The sequence below is a fragment of the Ranitomeya imitator genome, chromosome 6 (assembly GCF_032444005.1).
Source record: "Ranitomeya imitator isolate aRanImi1 chromosome 6, aRanImi1.pri, whole genome shotgun sequence".
NCBI lineage: Eukaryota > Metazoa > Chordata > Amphibia > Anura > Dendrobatidae > Ranitomeya > Ranitomeya imitator.
Window position 1 is genome coordinate 43,423,021 of NC_091287.1, and position 22,146 is coordinate 43,445,166.

A 22,146-nucleotide genomic window follows, 5' to 3' on the forward strand; every position below is an offset into this window, starting at 1 on the left:
GATCCAAGTCAACTGCAAGTCTATGGAAAAAAATCTGACCGTACTCAAAGTCATTCGAGTGCTGTATATCAGACCAAACTCTGATAAAACTAGGATGACTCTCTGATGAAAAACACTGATCAAACCCGGTCCGCTTTTGTGAAAAGACTGACATCTAAATAAGACCTAAAATTCCTCAATATCTGTCACAATTTTGTAACTAATTTTGCTAAAATTACAATAGTTTGATAATTGGAAAGCTGAAGAATTCTATAATAAAAGTTCTGTAACTAATATTTACATTCCTTACCATTTTCAGGATATCTGCTTGCTCTCAAGAAATGGGAACATTTTTGTTCATATCTAAAAGCTGAAAGCAAAAATAAAAAAATAAAATAAAGATTATTATTATTATAAAGCTAAATAATTCTCATTGGTTGCTACAATTATTTTCAGTTTGGAGAACCCTTTGTGATACCCTGATACATTGTAATCTATAAGGGCAGAGAAGTTTCTTGGTATGTGCCATTTTTATTAAAAGGAACTGGTCACTAGATTCATGCTACCAATGTGTGGACATAGGAAGAGACTTATCATAAAATCATAGAATGTTAGAGTTGGAAGGGATCTCCAGGGTCATCGTGTCCAACCCTCTGCTCAATGCAGGATTCACTAAACCATCTCAGACAGATGTCTGTCCAGCCTCTGTTTGAAGACTTCCATTGAAGGAGAACTCACCATCTCTCATGGCCGCCTGTTCCACTCATGTTTCCATGTGCAAAAGAGAATTAGGTTGATTCTCTATACTGACAACCCTTCATGCATTTGTAAACAGCTATTAAGTCTCCTCTCAGCCTTCTTTTTAGCAAGCTAAACATTCCCAGATCCCCAGATCGTAGGACATACTTTGCAGCCCGCTCACCATCCTGGTAGCTCTTCTCTGAACTTGCTCCAGTTTTTTATGTCTTTTTTAAAATGTGGTGCACAGAACTGGACACAGTATTCCAGATGAGGCCTGACCAATGAGCAGTAGATGGGGATAATTACTTCATGTGATCTAGGCTCTATACTTCTCCTAATACATCCCACAACTATGTTTGATTTATTTGCTGCTGCATCTCACTGTTGACTCATGTGCAGTCTGTGATCTATTAGTATACTCAAGTCTTTTTCACACGTGCTGTTGCTTAGTTCTATTCCTCCCATTCTATAGATATAATTTTCGTTTTTCTTGCCCAGATGTAAAATCTTGCATTTGCTCCTGTTAAATACCATTTTATTAAATGCTGCCCATTGTTCAAGCTTATCTAGATCCTTTTGAATCCTTTCTCTTCTTTAGTGTAAGCTATCCCTCCAAGCTGTGCATCATCTGCAAATTTGATTAGTTTACCTTTAGTTCCCTTATCTAGATCATTTATAAAATTGTTTAACAACACTGGGGCCAGGACAGAGCCTTGTGGTACCCCACTTGAAACACTCTTCCAATTGGATGTGCAACCATTTTTTACCACTCTTTTAGCACGATCACCAAGCCAGTTATAGATCCACCTAACCATAGCCTTGTCATACTTTGTGATTTTTTTCAAAAAGGATAATAAGATATCCATTAGTAGGGAAAGTATTCAGACCCCTTTAAACTTTTTACTCTTTGTTTCTTTGCAGTCTTTTGGTAAATTCAAAAAAAGTTCATTGTTTTCACATTAATGTACACTCTGCAACACCTCTTGACTGAAAAAAAACAGAAATGTAGTAATTTTTCCCAAATTTATTAAAAAAGAAAACTGAAATATCACATGGACATAAGTATTCAGACCCTATGCTCAGTATTGAGTAGAAGCACCTTTTGAGCTAATACAACCATGAGTCTTCTTGGGAATGATGTAACAAGATTTTCACCCCTGGATTTGGGGATCCTCTGCCATTCTTCCTTGCAGATCCTCTCCAGTTCCGTCAGGTTGGATGGTGAACGTTGGTGGACGCCATTTTCAGGCCTCTCCAGAGATGCTCAATTGGGATTAGGTCAGGGCTCTGGCTTGGCCAGTCAAGAATGGTCACAGAGTTGTTCTGAAGTCGCTCCTTTGTTATTTTAGCTGTGTGCTTAGGGTCGTTGTCTTGTTGGAAGGTGAATCTTCGGCCAAGTCTGAGGTCCAGAGCACTCTGGAAGAGGTTTTCATCCAGGATATCTCTGTACTTGGCCACATTCAAGTTTCCTTCAATGACAACCAGTCGTCCTGTCCCTGCAGCTGAAAAACACCCTCATAGCATAATGCTGCCACCACCATGTTTCACTGTTGGGATTGTATTGGGCAGGTGATGAGCAGTGCCTGGTTTTCTCCACACATACTGCTCAGAATTATCACCAAAAAGGTCTATCTTTGTCTCATCAGACCAGAGAATCTTCTTTCTCATAGTCTGGGAGTCCTTCATGTGTTTTTTTAGCAATCTCTATGCGTGCTTTCTTATGTCTTGCACTGAGGAAGATGCTTCCATCTGGCCACTCTGCCATAAAGGCGCGACTACTGGAGGGCTGCAGTGATTGTTGACTATGTGGAACTTTCTCCCATCTCCGTACTGCATCTCTGAAGCTCCGCAACAGTGATCTTGGGGTTCTTCTTTACCTCTCTCACCAAGGCTCTTCTCACCCGATTGCTCAGTTTGGCTGGACGGCCAGGTCTAAGAAGACTTCTGGTGGTCCTAAACTTCTTCCATTTAAGGATTGTGGAGGCCACTGTGCTCTTAGGAACCTTGAGTACTGCAGAAATTCTGTTGTAACCTTGGCCAGATCTGTGCCTTGCCACAATTCTGTCTCTGAGCTCCTTGGCCAGTTCCTTTGACCTCATGATTCTCATTTGGTGTGACATGCACTGTGAGCTGTGAGGTCTTATATAGATAGGTGTGTGCCATTCCAAATCAAGTCCTATCAGTTTAATTAAACACAACTGGACTCCAATGAAGGAGTAGAACCATCTCAAGGAGGATCACAAGGAAATGGACAGCATGTGACTTAAATATGAGCGTCTGAGCAAAGGGTCTGAATACTTATGACCATGTGATATTTCAGTTTGTCTTTTTTAATACATTTGCAAAAATTTCTACATTTCTGTTTTTTTTAGTCAAGATGGGGTGCAGAGTGTACATTAATGAAAAAAAAATAAACCTTTTTGAATTTACCAAATGGTTGCAATGAAACAATGAGTGAAAAATTTAAAGGGGTCTGAATACTTTCCATACCCACTGTACTATATCTACTGCATTTCCTTGATCCACCCAGTCAGTGATTCCATCACAGAAGGAAATGAGATTAGTCTGGCCTGACTTGTTTGCTTACAAACTGTGGCTCTGGTTAATTAATGTATTCTTATCCAAGTACTTACATAAATGCTGTTTAATAATTTGTTCAAAGATATTTCCTGGTATAAAAGTAAGGTTTACTGGCCTGCAATTTTCTAACTCCATCTTCTTTCTTTTTTTAAAGATAGAGACAACATTTGTCCTTCTCCAATCTTCTGTCTATCAACTAGAGCTGGTGTGGGGAGAAGCCAGCAAAGAACAGCACCGTCTGATCTCTCCCTGTAGTCTCTGGCCAGATTCAGACGAGTAAATGAAAAATCGTCTAATCTTCATTCAGAAAACTTGGGCGATTTTTATCTGTATTGAGATTTTTCATGGAGGGATTATTTGGTGTCATTTTCTGACTTGCCTTTTGCTTTTCTTGCCATTTATTTGGAGACAAATTTGTCAAACTGATGCACAATGTATGTTAAATTTGCTTCATTTTATTTTGGCAGCTATTTTCAAAAAGTGGCTAAAAAAGCAAATCACAAAAAGAGAGGAATTCATCACTTTCCCTAGTTTCCAGGCATCAAGAGGTTGCAAATTTTGAAGCACATTATTTTTGGCACTTTTTTTTTTACATCCATGTGACATCTGTATTTATACATTAACATTTTAAAATGTAGATGATCAAATACAGTTTCCTATATTAATAATTGTAAACATTGTAAATTTTGTGTTTTCGTGCGGACGCCGCACACGTCAAATCGCCGCATGAGGACACACCCGCATATAATGCATTTCCCTGTGTACCCAATGTTAAAGATAGGTACGCAGGGAAACGCAGGATGCATAAAAAGTAGGCAGAGTGTAGGCGGAGCTTCAGGGAGGAAGAAGGGAGGAAGTACGCAGCCATCCGCAGCCCTCCTGAACGCAGTGGCGTAGGAAGGGGGGTGCGGGGGGCGGCACAATCCTCCGGGCGGCACAATGAGACGCGGGCCCTTTAAATCTTTGGGTGGCGCCGACCGCCGCCACGACCAGGCCCCCCCCCCTCGTGCCAGAGCTGGCATTGGGCCCCCCTTCTAAGGACTCATCTCCACTTGTGTGAGAAAAAAACGGTCCGATCTACGGACCGAAAAAACTGATGTAACGTCTGCGAGTGCCATGCGAGTGCCATGCGAGTGTCATGCGATTTTTTTATCGCAACAGCCGTATGACATCCGTATTGCTGTCCGATTTTTACGCACCCGTGTCCTTTGAAAAGCCGGTAATTCAGCGCAGAGTACAGTAAAATCACACTGACAGGTTAGATTAGAGTAGATATATACACATAGAATAGGTATATATACATATATATATGTCAGGGAGACACCTATATATATATATTTATATTTAATGCAGCGATAGATAGCTTTAAAGCTGGTAATTCAATTACCGGCTTTTGCTTTCTCCTTCCTAAACCCGACATGATATGAGACCTGGTTTACATACAGTAAACCATCTCATATCACCATTTTTTTTGCATATTCCACACTACTAATGTCAGTCGTGTGTATATGCAAAATTTGGACGTTCTAGCTATTATATTTAAGGGTTAAATGGCGGTAAAAATTGGCGTGGGCTCCCACGCAATTTTCTCCGCCAGGGTAGTAAAGCCAGTGACTGAGGGCAGATATTAATAGCCTGGAGAGGGTCCACGGTAATTGCCCCCCCCCCCCCCCTGGCTAAAAATACCTGCCCCCAGCCACCCCAGAAAAGGCACATCTGGAAGATGCGCCTATTCTGGCACTTGGCCACTCTCTTCCCATTTCCCGTGTAGCGGTGGGATATGGGGTAATGAAGGGTTAATGCCACCTTGCTATTGTAAGGTGACATTAAGCCTAATTAATAATGGAGAGGCGTCAATTATGACACCTATCCATTACTAATCCAATTGAATGAAATGGTTAAAAAAAACACACACACATTATTAAAAATTATTTTAATGAAATAAAAACAAAGGTTGTTGTAATATTTTATTTAATGCCCAATCCACTCACTGAAGACCCTCGATCTGTAAATAAAAAAAAATAATAAACCAACAATATACATACCTTCCGAGGATCTGTAAGGTCCAACGATGTAAATCCTTCTGAAGGGGTTAAAATATTTTGCAGCCAGGAGCTTTGCTAATGCAATGCTACTCCTCGCTGCAAAACCCCGGAGAATGAAGCTAAATATAGATCAATGAGCTATATTTAGCTTCATTTGCGGTGAGGCGCCCTCTGCTGCCTTGTTGGAGATGGCGAACGCAGGGGACATTGAATGGCGCAATACAGTGATGTCATCATGCTGTCAAGCACCCACTGCTGCACTTCATATAAGTGGATTAGGTGAGTATAAGCTTTTTATTATTATTATTATTATTATTATTATTTTATTACTTGGCCATAAAATGAGGAGCTGTGCCGAGGGAGGGACATAAAATGAGGGGCTCTGTAGGGGAGGCATAAAATGGAGTGCTGTGCAGGGGGCATAAAACGCCGGTCTGTGCAGGGAAGAATTAAAATGAGGGGCTGTGCTGGTGGCATAAAATGAGGGACTGTGCTGGTGGCATAAAATAAGGGGCTATGTACTAGGGCATAAAATGAGGGGCTGTGAATGGGGGACATGAAATGAGGGGCTGTGCAGGGAAGACATCAAATGAGGGGCTGTGCAGTGGGGCATAAAATGAGGGGCTGTGCTGGTGGCATAAAATAAGGGGCTATGCAATAGGGCATAAAATGAGGGGCTGTGCAGGGAGGACTTCAAATGAGGGGCTGTGCAGTGGGGCATAAAATGAGAGGCTGTGCAGGGGCATCAAATGAGGGATTGTGCAGCAGGAGCATGAAAAGAGGGGCTGTGCATGGAGGGCATGAAATGAGGGGCTGGGCATGAGGGGGCGTGAAATGAATGGCTGAGCAGGGGGCATAAAATGAGGGGCTGTATGGAGGAGGCATAAAATGAAGGGCTGTGCAAGTTGTTATAAAATGAGGGGCTGTGCAGGGTGACATTAAATGAGGGGCTATGTTGAAATTACCTCAAGTTCTCCTGTGAAGCTACGTTCTTAGTCTATACATTGCAGCGCATTCTGAGACTCATAGTCCTGATTTACACTGTATTTTAGGTAAGATCAGGGGAGGACACAGAAGAGGGCCCTGTGTGAGAACAGTATATGGATCCAAATTCTCATATCCATTTATTTTGGTCAGATCCTGTTTTTTTGCACAAAATCCTGGTGGTATTTTTGGTACCTCATTCATGTATCGCAATGAAATAATATCGTTTGAAATTATAATTATTATTATTATTTATATAGCACCATTAATTCCATGGTGCTGTATATGAGAAAGCGGTTACATACAGGGTTATAAATATCGTTTACAGTAGACAAATTTTACAATGACAGACTGGTACAGAGGGGAGAGAAATATTTCCATATGTACGATCAACTTATGTGCTGTATCGATGTCAAAGGACTAATTGAGTCAATGGGATGTGAAAATGTAAGAGAGGAATGGAGGCTCTTTACTGACAGCTCAAAGAGAAGTCTAAAGTGTGTATTTCTCCACAGTGGAAATAAATTTTCTTCTATTCCTATTGCTCACTTGGTAAATATGAAATCCAAAAAAAGAGAAAAATTGAGCCTAACAATTAGGCTAAGATCCCAAAATTAGTTTCTGATGCATATTTTCGCTGTGCAAAAAATGCAGCTTTCTACAGTTCCAGTAAAGTGTATGGTATTTATTATATTATTTATTTATTATGATTTTCTTTTCTATAGCACTATCATATTCCAGAGCACTTTACAGACATCATCATCATCATCACTGTCCCCATTGGGGCTCACAATCTAGATTCTCTATCAGTGGGTCTTTGGATTGTGAGAGGAAACCAGAGAACCCGGAGGAAACTCAATCATGGGGAGAGCATACAAACTCTTTTCAGACATTGTCCTTGGTGGGATTTACACTCAGGACTCCAAAAGCTGCAAAGATCCAATGCTAACCACCGAGCCACCATGCTGTCCCGCTGCTGATTTATAGAAAAGTCCTGCCGACTATTTTTCTTTTATTACGCTGCATAAACTGACCTGCAGTGCATTTTGGAAATATTAAAAATGTAAATTTTTCTTACAAGTATCTGTAGATTTGTGCGCTGACTTTCCACGGGTTAAAAACCCACAAGCTTTTTTAATGCATTTCTGCTGTGGAGACGCACTAAAATAGCATGTGATCAGCACTTGACTGTATTAATAAAGCTAAATGCCAGAAAATATCAAAACCAAAGCAGCTAAATTTAAAACATGACACCAACAAGAGACACAAAATGAGCAGTGAAAACCTTGATAAAAACGCATGTAAAACGCAATAATAAAAAAAACGGAATAAAGAAAAAGCTACAGGAATAAACGGAATAAAGAAAATATCATCAACAACTCATTGTGGGAGCTTCGTTGTAGGAATCTACAGAACTCGGGATCTTTTGTTTTAATAAACAGACTGGACATATTGTGTGTTATTCGTTATTCTGGTCTTTAGAACTTTGCTTCATTCTTCACATTAAACCTAACAATGTATAAACATTTATTTTATGTGTGATACATCAAGTCTGTGCATTAGGAATCCTCATCTTCATACTGTGGAAGATCAGTGGATCACTTGTATTTCATTTTTAAATGTAGACCACCACAAATTGTCTGCTCGCTGCCTTGTGGGGGGATGTGGACCCTCTTATCTCTTGGGCCCCTGGGTGATGCTTACTTATATCTAATTATGCAGTATTTAATCTACTTTCCATAAATGTATAACCTCCTGGTCCCCCAGCCTGCTTCCCCTATGCATGCATGCTGTGACTTGTAGTTCCACAAGGCCTGTTTAGCCCTCTGCACTAGCTCACACTGCCATGTACTAGCAGACTGCATTGCCTGTGATGGAGCAGCCCTCTGGCTTGTGTCCTGCTGGTTCCCAGACCTGTGGCTCCTCTCCTGTCCTGCTGAGCAGGTGTCCTACGTCAGCCCTGTTGTGTAGTAAAAGCAAACTAACAGCAAGCTGAGAAAAGAGCAATAAAGAGCCTTGTCAGGGGCCCCTGGGAGAATAATGCCGGGGCCCCCCTTCCTCCTCCATGCGTGCTCCCCAATAAATCTATGCCATTCACCAAGTCAGAGATTACCTGTTCCCCTTGTAAAGTGCATGAAAACCGTCCATAAGTGACCATATCATTTGATTTGCCGGGCAATCTGCACAGCGATTGCCCCCCATTTATAACGCTCAGTGAGCATTTTGCTTTAATTGTGTGCGTCGGTGAAAGGGAAGCTGAGCCCCCTCCGGCAGCGGGAGCACAAGTGGCGAGATTCCCATGGATCGGCCCATCGAGCAGTTGGCTCAGGCAGGGAGCTCTCCAGCAGGGTGACAGCCCTCTGTCCGGCAGGGTGACAGCCCTCTGTCCGGCAGGGTGACGGCCCTCTGTCCGGCAGGGTGACAGCCCTCTGTCCGGCAGGGTGACGGCCCTCTGTCCGGCAGGGTGACAGCCCTCTCTCCGGCAGGGTGACAGCCCTCTCTCCGGCAGGGTGACAGCCCTCTCTCCGGCAGGGTGACAGCCCTCTGTCCGGCAGGGTGACAGCCCTCTGTCCGGCAGGGTGACAGCCCTCTGTCCGGCAGGGTGACAGCCCTCTCTCCGGCAGGGTGACAGCCCTCTCTCCGGCAGGGTGACAGCCCTCTGTCCGGCAGGGTGACAGCCCTCTCTCCGGCAGGGTGACAGCCCTCTGTCCGGCAGGGTGACAGCCCTCTCTCCGGCAGGGTGACAGCCCTCTCTCCGGCAGGGTGACTGCCCTCTCTCCAGCAGGGTGACAGCCCTCTGTCCGGCAGGGTGACAGCCCTCTGTCCGGCAGGGTGACAGCCCTCTCTCCGGCAGGGTGACAGCCCTCTCTCCGGCAGGGTGACAGCCCTCTCTCCGGCAGGGTGACAGCCCTCTCTCCGGCAGGGTGACAGCCCTCTCTCCGGCAGGGTGACAGCCCTCTGTCCGGCAGGGTGACAGCCCTCTGTCCGGCAGGGTGACAGCCCTCTCTCCGGCAGGGTGACAGCCCTCTGTCCGGCAGGGTGACTGCCCTCTCTCCGGCAGGGTGACAGCCCTCTGTCCGGCAGGGTGACAGCCCTCTGTCCGGCAGGGTGACAGCCCTCTCTCCGGCAGGGTGACAGCCCTCTGTCCGGCAGGGTGACAGCCCTCTGTCCGGCAGGGTGACAGCCCTCTCTCCAGCAGGGTGACAGCCCTCTGTCCAGCAGGGTGACAGCCCTCTGTCCGGCAGGGTGACAGCCCTCTGTCCGGCAGGGTGACAGCCCTCTGTCCGGCAGGGTGACAGCACTCTGTCCAGCAGGGTGACAGCCCTCTGTCCGGCAGGGTGACAGCCCTCTGTCCAGCAGGGTGACAGCCCTCTGTCCAGCAGGGTGACAGCACTCTATCCAGCAGGGTGACAGCCCTCTGTCCAGCAGGGTGACAGCCCTCTGTCCAGCAGGGTGACAGCCCTCTGTCCAGCAGGGTGACAGCCCTCTGTCCGGCAGGGTGACAGCCCTCTGTCCGGCAGGGTGACAGCCCTCTCTCCATCAGGGTGACAGCACTCTATCCAGCAGGGTGACAGCCCTCTGTCCGGCAGGGTGACAGCCCTCTGTCCGGCAGGGTGACAGCCCTCTGTCCGGCAGGGTGACAGCCCTCTCTCCATCAGGGTGACAGCACTCTATCCAGCAGGGTGACAGCCCTCTGTCCGGCAGGGTGACAGCCCTCTGTCCAGCAGGGTGACAGCCCTCTGTCCAGCAGGGTGACAGCCCTCTCTCCGGCAGGGTGACAGCCCTCTGTCCGGCAGGGTGACAGCCCTCTGTCCGGCAGGGTGACAGCCCTCTGTCCGGCAGGGTGACAGCCCTCTGTCCGGCAGGGTGACAGCACTCTATCCAGCAGGGTGACAGCCCTCTGTCCGGCAGGGTGACAGCCCTCTGTCCAGCAGGGTGACAGCCCTCTGTCCAGCAGGGTGACAGCACTCTATCCAGCAGGGTGACAGCCCTCTGTCCAGCAGGGTGACAGCCCTCTCTCCAGCAGGGTGACAGCCCTCTGTCCAGCAGGGTGACAGCCCTCTGTCCGGCAGGGTGACAGCCCTCTGTCCGGCAGGGTGACAGCCCTCTCTCCATCAGGGTGACAGCACTCTATCCAGCAGGGTGACAGCCCTCTGTCCGGCAGGGTGACAGCCCTCTGTCCGGCAGGGTGACAGCCCTCTGTCCGGCAGGGTGACAGCCCTCTCTCCATCAGGGTGACAGCACTCTATCCAGCAGGGTGACAGCCCTCTGTCCGGCAGGGTGACAGCCCTCTGTCCGGCAGGGTGACAGCCCTCTGTCCGGCAGGGTGACAGCCCTCTCTCCGGCAGGGTGACAGCCCTCTGTCCGGCAGGGTGACAGCCCTCTGTCCGGCAGGGTGACAGCCCTCTGTCCGGCAGGGTGACAGCCCTCTGTCCGGCAGGGTGACAGCCCTCTGTCCGGCAGGGTGACAGCCCTCTGTCCGGCAGGGTGACAGCCCTCTGTCCGGCAGGGTGACAGCCCTCTGTCCGGCAGGGTGACAGCCCTCTGTCCGGCAGGGTGACAGCCCTCTCTCCGGCAGGGTGACAGCCCTCTGTCCGGCAGGGTGACAGCCCTCTGTCCGGCAGGGTGACAGCCCTCTGTCCGGCAGGGTGACAGCCCTCTGTCCGGCAGGGTGACAGCCCTCTGTCCGGCAGGGTGACAGCCCTCTGTCCGGCAGGGTGACAGCCCTCTGTCCGGCAGGGTGACAGCCCTCTCTCCGGCAGGGTGACAGCCCTCTGTCCGGCAGGGTGACAGCCCTCTGTCCGGCAGGGTGACAGCCCTCTGTCCGGCAGGGTGACAGCCCTCTCTCCGGCAGGGTGACAGCCCTCTGTCCGGCAGGGTGACAGCCCTCTGTCCGGCAGGGTGACAGCCCTCTGTCCGGCAGGGTGACAGCCCTCTGTCCGGCAGGGTGACAGCCCTCTGTCCGGCAGGGTGACAGCCCTCTCTCCGGCAGGGTGACAGCCCTCTCTCCGGCAGGGTGACAGCCCTCTGTCCGGCAGGGTGACAGCCCTCTGTCCGGCAGGGTGACAGCCCTCTGTCCGGCAGGGTGACAGCCCTCTGTCCGGCAGGGTGACAGCCCTCTCTCCGGCAGGGTGACAGCCCTCTGTCCGGCAGGGTGACAGCCCTCTGTCCGGCAGGGTGACAGCCCTCTGTCCGGCAGGGTGACAGCCCTCTGTCCGGCAGGGTGACAGCCCTCTGTCCGGCAGGGTGACAGCCCTCTCTCCGGCAGGGTGACAGCCCTCTGTCCGGCAGGGTGACAGCCCTCTCTCCAGCAGGGTGACAGCCCTCTGTCCAGCAGGGTGACAGCCCTCTGTCCAGCAGGGTGACAGCCCTCTCTCCAGCAGGGTGACAGCCCTCTGTCCAGCAGGGTGACAGCCCTCTCTCCAGCAGGGTGACAGCCCTCTCTCCAGCAGGGTGACAGCCCTCTCTCCAGCAGGGTGACAGCCCTCTGTCCAGCAGGGTGACAGCCCTCTCTCCAGCAGGGTGACAGCCCTCTCTCCAGCAGGGTGACAGCCCTCTGTCCGGCAGGGTGACAGCCCTCTCTCCATCAGGGTGACGGACGGACGGACGGACGGATGGATATGAGATACATAGATAGATAGATATTGCGAGTCAGACCTTCAAAGTATATTCCAAACCTCTTTTTTAAAAAAAAAGGAATGGAAAAGGTTTGGATAGTGAACAGGAAAATCTACATGGGTTAATAAACTCTAGTAATTTTCTAATTAATGTTTCCATTAGAGGCTAGATAAATTATACCCAAAGGTAGGAGGGAGGGAGGGAGGGAGGGAGGGAGGGAGGGAGGGAGGGAGGGAGGGAGGGAGGGAGGGAGGGAGGGAGGGAGGAAGGAAGGAAGGAAGGAAGGAAGGAAGGAAGGAAGGAAGGAAGGAAGGAAGGAAGGAAGGAAGGAAGGAAGGAAGGAAGGAAGGAAGGAAGGAAGGAAGGAAGGAAGGAAGGAAGGAAGGAAGGAAGGAAGGAAGGAAGGAAGGAAGGAAGGAAGGAAGGAAGGAAGGAAGGAAGGAAGGAAAGAAAAATTAATGGGAAAGAAAGAAAGAAAGAAATGATATAGCTTAGCAGATAGATATGTCTGATGATTTCATGATGATAGATGGCCATTTAGCAAATATAATTGCTGCAGCTATCTCCGACCCCATGTCGCTGTCACATAGTGGTGGGGAGCGGAGCAGGTGACATTATGGGATGTGCAGGGTGTGGGGGAGCGGAGCAGGTGACATTATGGGATGTGTAGGGTGTGGGGGGAGCGGAGCAGGTGACATTATGGGATGTGCAGGGTTTGGGGGGAGCGGAGCAGGTGACATTATGGGATGTGTAGGGTGTGGGGGGAGCGGAGCAGGTGACATTATGGGATGTGCAGGGTTTGGGGGGAGTGGAGCAGGTGACATTATGGGAAGTGCAGGGTGTGGGGGAGCGGAGCAGGTGACATTATGGGATGTGCAGGGTGTGGGGGGAGCGGAGCAGGTGACATTATGGGATGTGCAGGGTGTGGGGGGAGCGGAGCAGGTGACATTATGGGATGTGCAGGGTGTGGGGGAGCGGAGCAGGTGACATTATGGGATGTGCAGGGTGTGGGGGGAGCGGAGCAGGTGACATTATGGGATGTGCAGGGTGTGGGGGGAGCGGAGCAGGTGACATTATGGGATGTGCAGGGTGTGGGGGAGGGGAGCAGGTGACATTATAGGATGTGCAGGATGTGGGGGGAGCGGAGCAGGTGACATTATGGGATGTGCAGGGTGTGGGGGGAGCGGAGCAGGTGACATTATGGGATATGTAGGGTGTGGGGGGAGGGGAGCAGGTGACATTATAGGATGTGCAGGGTGTGGGGGGAGCGGAGCAGGTGACATTATGGGATGTGTAGGGTGTGGGGGGAGCGGAGCAGGTGACATTATGGGATGTGCAGGGTTTGGGGGGAGTGGAGCAGGTGACATTATGGGATGTGCAGGGTGTGGGGGGAGCGGAGCAGGTGACATTATGGGATGTGCAGGGTTTGGGGGGAGCGGAGCAGGTGACATTATGGGATGTGCAGGGTTTGGGGGGAGCGGAGCAGGTGACATTATGGGAAGTGCAGGGTGTGGGGGGAGCGGAGCAGGTGACATTATGGGATGTGCAGGGTGTGGGGGGAGCGGAGCAGGTGACATTATGGGATGTGCAGGGTGTGGGGGGAGCGGAGCAGGTGACATTATGGGATGTGCAGGCTTTGGGGGAGCGGAGCAGGTGACATTATGGGATGTGCAGGGTGTGGGGGGAGTGGAGCAGGTGACATTATGGGATGTGCAGGGTGTGGGGGGAGCGGAGCAGGTGACATTATGGGATGTGCAGGGTTTGGGGGGAGCGGAGCAGGTGACATTATGGGATGTGCAGGGTGTGGGGGGAGCGGAGCAGGTGACATTATGGGATGTGCAGGGTTTGGGGGGAGCGGAGCAGGTGACATTATGGGATGTGCAGGGTGTGGGGGGAGCGGAGCAGGTGACATTATGGGATGTGTAGGGTGTGGGGGGAGCGGAGCAGGTGACATTATGGGATGTGCAGGGTTTGGGGGGAGCGGAGCAGGTGACATTATGGGATGTGCAGGGTGTGGGGGGAGCGGAGCAGGTGACATTATGGGATGTGCAGGGTGTGGGGGGAGCGGAGCAGGTGACATTATGGGATGTGCAGGGTGTGGGGGGAGCGGAGCAGGTGACATTATGGGATGTGCAGGGTGTGGGGAAGCGGAGCAGGTGACATTATGGGATGTGCAGGGTTTGGGGGGAGCGGAGCAGGTGACATTATGGGATGTGCAGGGTTTGGGGGGAGCGGAGCAGGTGACATTATGGGATGTGCAGGGTGTGGGGGGAGCGGAGCAGGTGACATTATGGGATGTGCAGGGTGTGGGGGGAGCGGAGCAGGTGACATTATGGGATGTGTAGGGTGTGGGGGGAGCGGAGCAGGTGACATTATGGGATGTGCAGGGTTTGGGGGGAGCGGAGCAGGTGACATTATGGGATGTGCAGGGTGTGGGGGGAGCGGAGCAGGTGACATTATGGGATGTGCAGGGTGTGGGGGGAGCGGAGCAGGTGACATTATGGGATGTGTAGGGTGTGGGGGGAGCGGAGCAGGTGACATTATGGGATGTGCAGGGTTTGGGGGGAGCGGAGCAGGTAACATTATGGGATGTGCAGGGTGTGGGGGGAGTGGAGCAGGTGACATTATGGGATGTGCAGGGTGTGGGGGGAGCGGAGCAGGTGACATTATGGGATGTGTAGGGTGTGGGGGGAGCGGAGCAGGTGACATTATGGGATGTGCAGGGTTTGGGGGGAGCGGAGCAGGTAACATTATGGGATGTGCAGGGTGTGGGGGGAGTGGAGCAGGTGACATTATGGGATGTGCAGGGTGTGGGGGGAGCGGAGCAGGTGACATTATGGGATGTGCAGGGTGTGGGGGGAGCGGAGCAGGTGACATTATGGGATGTGCAGGGTTTGGGGGGAGCGGAGCAGGTAACATTATGGGATGTGCAGGGTGTGGGGGGAGCGGAGCAGGTGACATTATGGGATGTGCAGGGTGTGGGGGGAGCGGAGCAGGTGACATTATGGGATGTGTAGGGTGTGGGGGGAGCGGAGCAGGTGACATTATGGGATGTGCAGGGTTTGGGGGGAGCGGAGCAGGTAACATTATGGGATGTGCAGGGTGTGGGGGGAGCGGAGCAGGTGACATTATGGGATGTGCAGGGTGTGGGGGGAGCGGAGCAGGTGACATTATGGGATGTGCAGGGTGTGGGGGAGCGGAGCAGGTGACATTATGGGATGTGCAGGGTGTGGGGGGAGCGGAGCAGGTGACATTATGGGATGTGCAGGGTTGTGTTCCCATCCACAGAGCGGTGATAATGCTGGTGACTGCTGTGGGTGCCTGCAGTGGCTGAGGCTGGGGCAGGCCGCCATGTTGAGCTGTCATGTCGTTTGTCAGTGGGCTGCAGATCGATGGCTCCTCATTTGTTCCCCCGGCTGGGGCTGGGGGGAGAGGAGCACAAGTGGTTGGATTCCCATGGACGGGCCGGCTCTGCAGCTTGCGCTGCTCCCGTCCCCGGGCACACACTGACCTCCCCCAGCTTCACATGAAAGGAGCTTTTTATGGTGAATTACCAGTAACGCGCACAGGTACCAGCTCCGTGTACACAGCCGCCTGCGCTGCAGGTGCCTCTCAGGGCCACAAATGGGGGCAACAGGGACATCATTGTGCAAACACCATCCCCGAACCAAGGCAGGAGGGAGCGTGTACCCCACAGGCTGCTCATCCCTCCTCAGCCAGCAGATGCAGCCCCCTGTACTCCGGCAAATATCCGACAATTGCCCTAAATGACCCAGAGGAGAGGAGAGCAGAGCCGTGCAGAGCCAGCGTCTGGGGCAATGGTGGAGACAAATGGTGGCTGCTTATTAGCGAGCTTGTGTCCCTCCAGGCTACAGGGGGCAGATATCGATATTTTGTTAAGTGCACTTGGAATGGAGATAGATTATTTTTGTTTATATGGTTCCATAGTCAGAACCTGCATATATAGGGAATATATCTATTATCTGTCTGTCTATCTATCTATTATATATCTATTATCTATCTATCTATTATATATCTATTATCTATCTATCTATCTATTATCTATCTATCCCATATCTATCTATCTATGATTTATCTATTATCTATCTATCATCTATCTATCTATCTATCTATAAAAATCCAGAAAAATTGGAGGCAGCACACCGTTTGTAGTGAAAAGGAGCTATTTAATCAGCCCAGAAGGCGACGTTTCGGTCCCAACAAGAACCTTCCTCAAGCTCTATCTATTATCTATCTATCTATCTATCTATCTATCTATCTATCTATCTATCTATCTATCATGTATCTATCTATCTATCTATCTATCTATCTATCTATCTATCTATCTATGTATCTCATATCCACCTATTTATTGATGTATCATCTAATCATCTATTTATCTATTTCCTAATTATTTATCTATCTACATTAATATCAATTAGTTTTTGAACTATGCGATTTGCACTAATGATTACTCCTGGATTACTGTCTCACCTGTGAGAACAATCTGACACATTGCTTTGGTATATTTCCATCACACATATATAATATCAGCAGCTGATTAACACCATTACCTCCTATGACATCAGCAGCGACAAGGTCATATAGATAATCATTAATAAAGAGTAAACTAATGACTACAGTAACAAGCTGCAAGAACAAACATAACCCAGAAAGCAGCAGGAGACAATGTCATGTAATTATTGTGATTAATATTATCATCATCTGTATAATAACATAATATAAAACTAGTGATCATAAAATTAGTGGAGATGTAACTACTGCTAATAGTAATAATAATGCTATTACTTATAATACTGCAGCTGGTATTACAACTATTAGCAACAATAATGATAATAATTCTAATATCACCATTACTACTGCCTACTACTAATAATAAAACTGCAATTCCAGTAATTATAACACTACTATTACTAATTATTACTACTACCTATAATACTAATATTTATACTATTACTAACAATGATGGTATTAATCCTGCAAATACTAGTAATAATACTTCTAGTATTTATGATAAAAACAACAATAATAATAAATGATTTCTTTAACAATGTAATAACTACTACAGTACTTTATTTTTGTATTTTGCATGTATGTTACAGTGTATAAGTGAATATATATATATATATATATATATATCAGTCTCTGTAGAAATGATTTTTTTTTTTACTTCTTCTGTAGTGATGCGATTCTCATAAATTATGGGTGTTGTGACAGGAGTCCCTGTCTGGCATGCAGGGGGTTAATCATAGTGCCACCTAGCAGCAGCAGGGCCCCTCCAGGACAGAGGTCATCTCCAGATAATGTCCTTGTCACAGTAGCCCCTGCTGCCCACATCCCAGCCAGAGCCCCCAGTCCTGACACCACAACTCTCTCCACTTTTTGATTGATGAGGTCCCTGTATCCTTTATCTAATCCACTGAAGATGGAGACAATCATTAGGGTTAATTGTGTACAAATCTCGGATAGATAGACAGAGAAGAGGCTAATAAGGTGGTCTCAGCATTGTAGTTAATTAGGGGTCATCGTGTCTTGAACACTACTTATTACAGTCTCTATCTATCTATCTATCTATCTTCTATCTATCTATCTATCATTTATCAATCTATCATCTATTATCTATCTATCTATCTATCTATTATCTATCTATTATCTATCTATCTATCATTTATCAATCTATCATCTATTATTTATCTATCTATCTCTCTAGCTATCTCTCTATTATCTATCTATCGATCTATCTATCGATCTATCTATCTATCTATCTATTATCTATCTATCTCTATTATTTATCTATTATCTATCTATTATATTTCTATCTATCTAGTCTTTCTATTTCTAGTTGTACTACAAGTTATAGCATCATATAAATGAACTCTTTACTAATACAAGTCTCAGCAGTTAAAACAGAAGGTTTGGTGCAATAGAAATTTATCTGAATACGAATACTTATTGATTTTCAATATTCGGTAGATATGAGCAATTATTGTACCCCTGCAGGACCTGAGACATATATTTACGTGGGTCTGTGATGTATTTTTCAATATATCTATCTCTATCTATATATATATCTATATGTATATCTATATATAGTATTTATTTGCTATAAATGATCGGCTAATGCCCTGTCTGGTGTTTTAGCTGCATCCCTCCATGGCCCTGTCCACAGTATATAAGATGGTGTGTGTGACTGTGGTGGTGTGTGGACTATGTGGACTACAGCTCTCAGCATTCCCTGACTGCTACAACTCACTGCCATATACACACTATTGAGTTGCATCGCAGGACAGCACTGTTATACCATATACATGTGCTATGTAATATATACTGTTTTTCTGTAGTTTGCTGACAATATCCACCATTATCACACATGGAAACCACAGCTGTGTTCAGTTTGATTTTATTCTCCATCTTCCATTATCTAGTATAGACAATAAATGGTGTTTTAGCATCTTCTCCATGTGATCCATTATGGACCCCCTGGGTGGGTAACCTCTTGGCTTCCTATACCTGAATTTTAGATAGTTTTAGGTTACTGAGCACCTCTCCAGGTCACCTCAATGTTCTCAGATATTCTTCTGGGGGGGGAGGGGGGGGGAGGGTTAAATCAAGTGAACCCTTGAAGGTGCCATGGTGGACAATACTGTAGAGTGTGTCCCTCTCCAGAACCTGCTGGTGCTTGCAGTCCAGAGCCTTTATCTGGTGACAATGTGACTTGTGCAGTCCCAGGGTGCTCATTGTGCTCCATACAAGCAGTCACTGGCTGTTTTCTTTCCTCTTGACCTCGTCCTCTTCTGCTGGGATGAGATACAAGGGAGGGAGCAGCTGGGCGTCCAGGCAGCTACCTGTGTCCATGTCTAGAGGAGGGGGTATGGGTGGGCACATGTAGGTGTTTAATGACCAGAGAGGTGGGGGAAAGGGGTGCCCACTCTGATTGGCTCTGGGCTTGGGGTGAAGGCACGCGTCCTGGGATGTTCTTATAAGAATCCTCGCGTGTCTGCCCTGTAGAGCAGCAAGTCCTGAACCTCCAGAGGACACCAAGGACCAGACCACTGCTGTGCAACAACGGGCCACCATGGACACAGTGCTGGAGCAGTTCACAGGGCTGGAGTCCTTCCCCTCCCCTTACTTTGATGAAGAAGACTTCTTCACTGACCAGTCTTCCAGGGACCACTTAGATGCAGATGACTTCTTAGAAGATGACGTGGACTTCTTAACTGGTCAGATCCAGGAGTACTATAAGGACAGCAGGATACTCCATGGAGAAGACTACTGTGATGCTGGCAACTTCTCCTTCTCCTCCTCCTCTTCTGGAGGGTTCCCCTATGACTGTGGGGAAGGAGGCTGCGACTTGTCTCCAGGAATGAAGGGGAGCAGCTCGGCTGCGAAGAGGAGGAGAAGGATCAGGTCTGAGATGGAGATGCAGCAGCTGAGACAAGCAGCCAATGTCAGGGAGCGCAGGAGGATGCAGTCCATCAATGATGCCTTTGAGGGATTGAGGTCGCACATCCCAACTCTTCCTTATGAAAAAAGGCTCTCCAAGGTGGACACCCTGCGCTTGGCCATAGGTTACATTAACTTCCTCAGCGAGCTGGTGCAATCAGATCTTCCACTGAGGAACTCTAACACTGAAAGCTCCTTGCAACCCAAGAAAGTCATCATCTGTCACAGAGGCACAAGTAAGTAGCAGAGCTGAGGGTTTGAGGGGCATGAGGGGCATGAGGGGCATGCAACCAGTGGCCTCAAACATCAGAGCCACTGCTGCCCAAGGCATACCAGGGACTACAACACAATGCAAACCTGGCAACTCTTGACCATAGGGAAGAAAAAAAAATAATATTAAAAATAATAAATACTAGTAATTATTTTTTAATAATAACAACAATAATAATAATAATTAATAATATATTATAGAAAAGTGGAAAAATTAACATTCAGAATTGCCAGGACATCTGGTCTTTGGCTTTATTTAACAGTTAGAAACTGCTATAATGTATATTTAATATACATATATATATATATACATATATATATAATATATAGATACATAGTGTATGATTAAACTGTATAATGCATTGGTACACAGGTTAGAGTATATATAGATCATGGATATATAAGTATATAGGAAAGACTGTCATAGGTGATGCGGTATATAGAACATTATAAATAGCTATGAGGAATAGGGAAAATATATGCATATATGCTATAGAGTGTATAGAATATATATATGTATAGGCATCTGGTTATTTAACATGAGATATATAGAATATAGGGGATATGAGGCTTACTCTATGCGATAAATAGACAATGAGATATATGGAATATATAGCTTTACGGTTAGAAGGTGTATAATATCTAACATATAGATTTATGTATAGAAAATATATAGGCTACAAGTTACATAGAATGTAGAATGCATTTATATAAATATATATAATAATGACTGAGATATATAGAATATGTAGGCATTGATGTATATATAATAAGCAAACATATAGGGTATGAGGTATATAGAACATTTAGATATAATTAGCTATATACAACATATATAAGTTCATAGACTGTGAAGCATAGAGAATGTAATGACTATTATATATACAGTATATAACATGTAGACATTGATGTATATAAAATATGTTAATATATAGCCTGTGAGGTATATAGAATATATAGACTATAAGGTATATGTAAGCACAAATAATATGAAATATATAGAATATAATGACTATAATGTACATAAAACATGTAGACATTGATGTATAGATGTATATACAATATATAAGTGCACAGACTAGGACAGTGAAATCTATTGGCTATCTTCGCCATAGATGACATGGGATTATTAGGCTTCAGTAACTAATGTGGATTTGTTTTCCCCACCCAGGATCTCCATCTCCCAGTGACCCAGATTATGGGCTCCCCCCTCTCGCTGGCCATTCCCTTTCCTGGACTGATGAGAAGCAGCTCAGAGATCAGAACATTGTAAGAACCGCCAAAGTGTGGACCCCTGAGGACCCCAGGAAACTAAGCAAATCATCACTCAATGACATAGAAAACGAGCCCCCCCTGGCTCTGTGCCTGGACATATAATGTGAATCTGCACTTCCTGACCCCCCCTACCTTGTACACACATGACTGTATATACCCCTGTACATAGCTGATGATGACACGTGCAATGTAATTTATAATATATGTACACCTGATCTGGCAATCATCTTTATATTTATATATTTATTATAATTGGATTGGAAGGACTGGGAAACGAATGTATAATTTATATTTAATTTAATGTGACATATGCAAAAAGCACAAGACGCTGATCATTTGGGGGAAATTACAATAATTTATTTTTTTGATATTTCTTTCTTATTGAATAAATATGTTTTTTTTAATGATATTGTAGCATGTGTTGGCTTCAGTGAGTGGATACTACAATATGACCAGTAAGGGGATAGTTCTGGGCTCTGACTGCACTGGAGAATATACTATGAATACTTTGGGGGTTTGGCGAATATATGAAATGAGGGGGAAAATTATTCCATCCCCCTGTGATGTTCAACTCATTAATATTTCTATTGAATATATTCATTGATTGGTAGGTAAATGACCATTTACAGATGTAGTAAATGTAATAATAATAATAATAATGTAGCAGAGCTTAAGTTGTCATGTAACTGTTGTATTTTGTTCATCATTATAACAGGTTAAAATACTTGAATTCACTAGATTTTACCTGTTCACATTGCGATATCACTGAGGTTTGCCTAGTGACAAACACAGCACTGCTGCATTGCAAACAAAGCTCTGCAGAAGAAGAAAATCTGTTATAATGGAGGTGATTGTTATTAAGGTGATTGCTAGTGATCCAATAACAAGTACTGCTGAAAGGTCTACTGCTTTAGCTAGATAGGTAATGAGACCCCAAATACAGGCAATTCCTCTAGTAAAAAAAAAAAAAAAAAAAAAAAATTATTCTCAATAGGAAACAATCTGCAGTACTCGGCAGCGGCCACTACACAGTTTGTGGCGCTGTCCTGTTCTGCTCCATACACTTGTTACATCCTGATAACAGTTGATCGGCGGCAGCGCCGGTGATGGACCGTCACCCATCTGCTATTGATGACCTATCCTAAGGTTATGTCACAAAATGCCATGAATGTAAAAGTAGCTGACAACC

At 46.8% G+C, this 22,146-nt stretch overlaps 1 protein-coding gene across 1 annotated transcript; it reads left to right on the plus strand.

Annotated features, from left to right (window-relative positions):
* Window positions 1-18,981: 18,981 nt before the first annotated feature.
* On the plus strand, window positions 18,982-21,350 carry PTF1A (pancreas associated transcription factor 1a). Its single transcript, XM_069732443.1, has 2 exons — window positions 18,982-19,648; window positions 20,854-21,350. The coding sequence occupies exons 1-2, from the start codon at window positions 19,045-19,047 to the stop codon at window positions 21,057-21,059; spliced, it is 810 nt and encodes a 269-aa protein (XP_069588544.1). The 5' UTR covers window positions 18,982-19,044; the 3' UTR covers window positions 21,060-21,350.
* Window positions 21,351-22,146: the final 796 nt, after the last annotated feature.

Coding starts and splice junctions, on each gene's coding strand:
- PTF1A (XM_069732443.1), top strand. CDS start 19,045: ATGGACACAGTGCTGGAGCAGTTCACAGGGCTGGAGTCCTTCCCCTCC. Junction 19,649..20,853: donor CATCTGTCACAGAGGCACAA/GTAAGTAGCAGA, acceptor TTCCCCACCCAG/GATCTCCATCTCCCAGTGAC.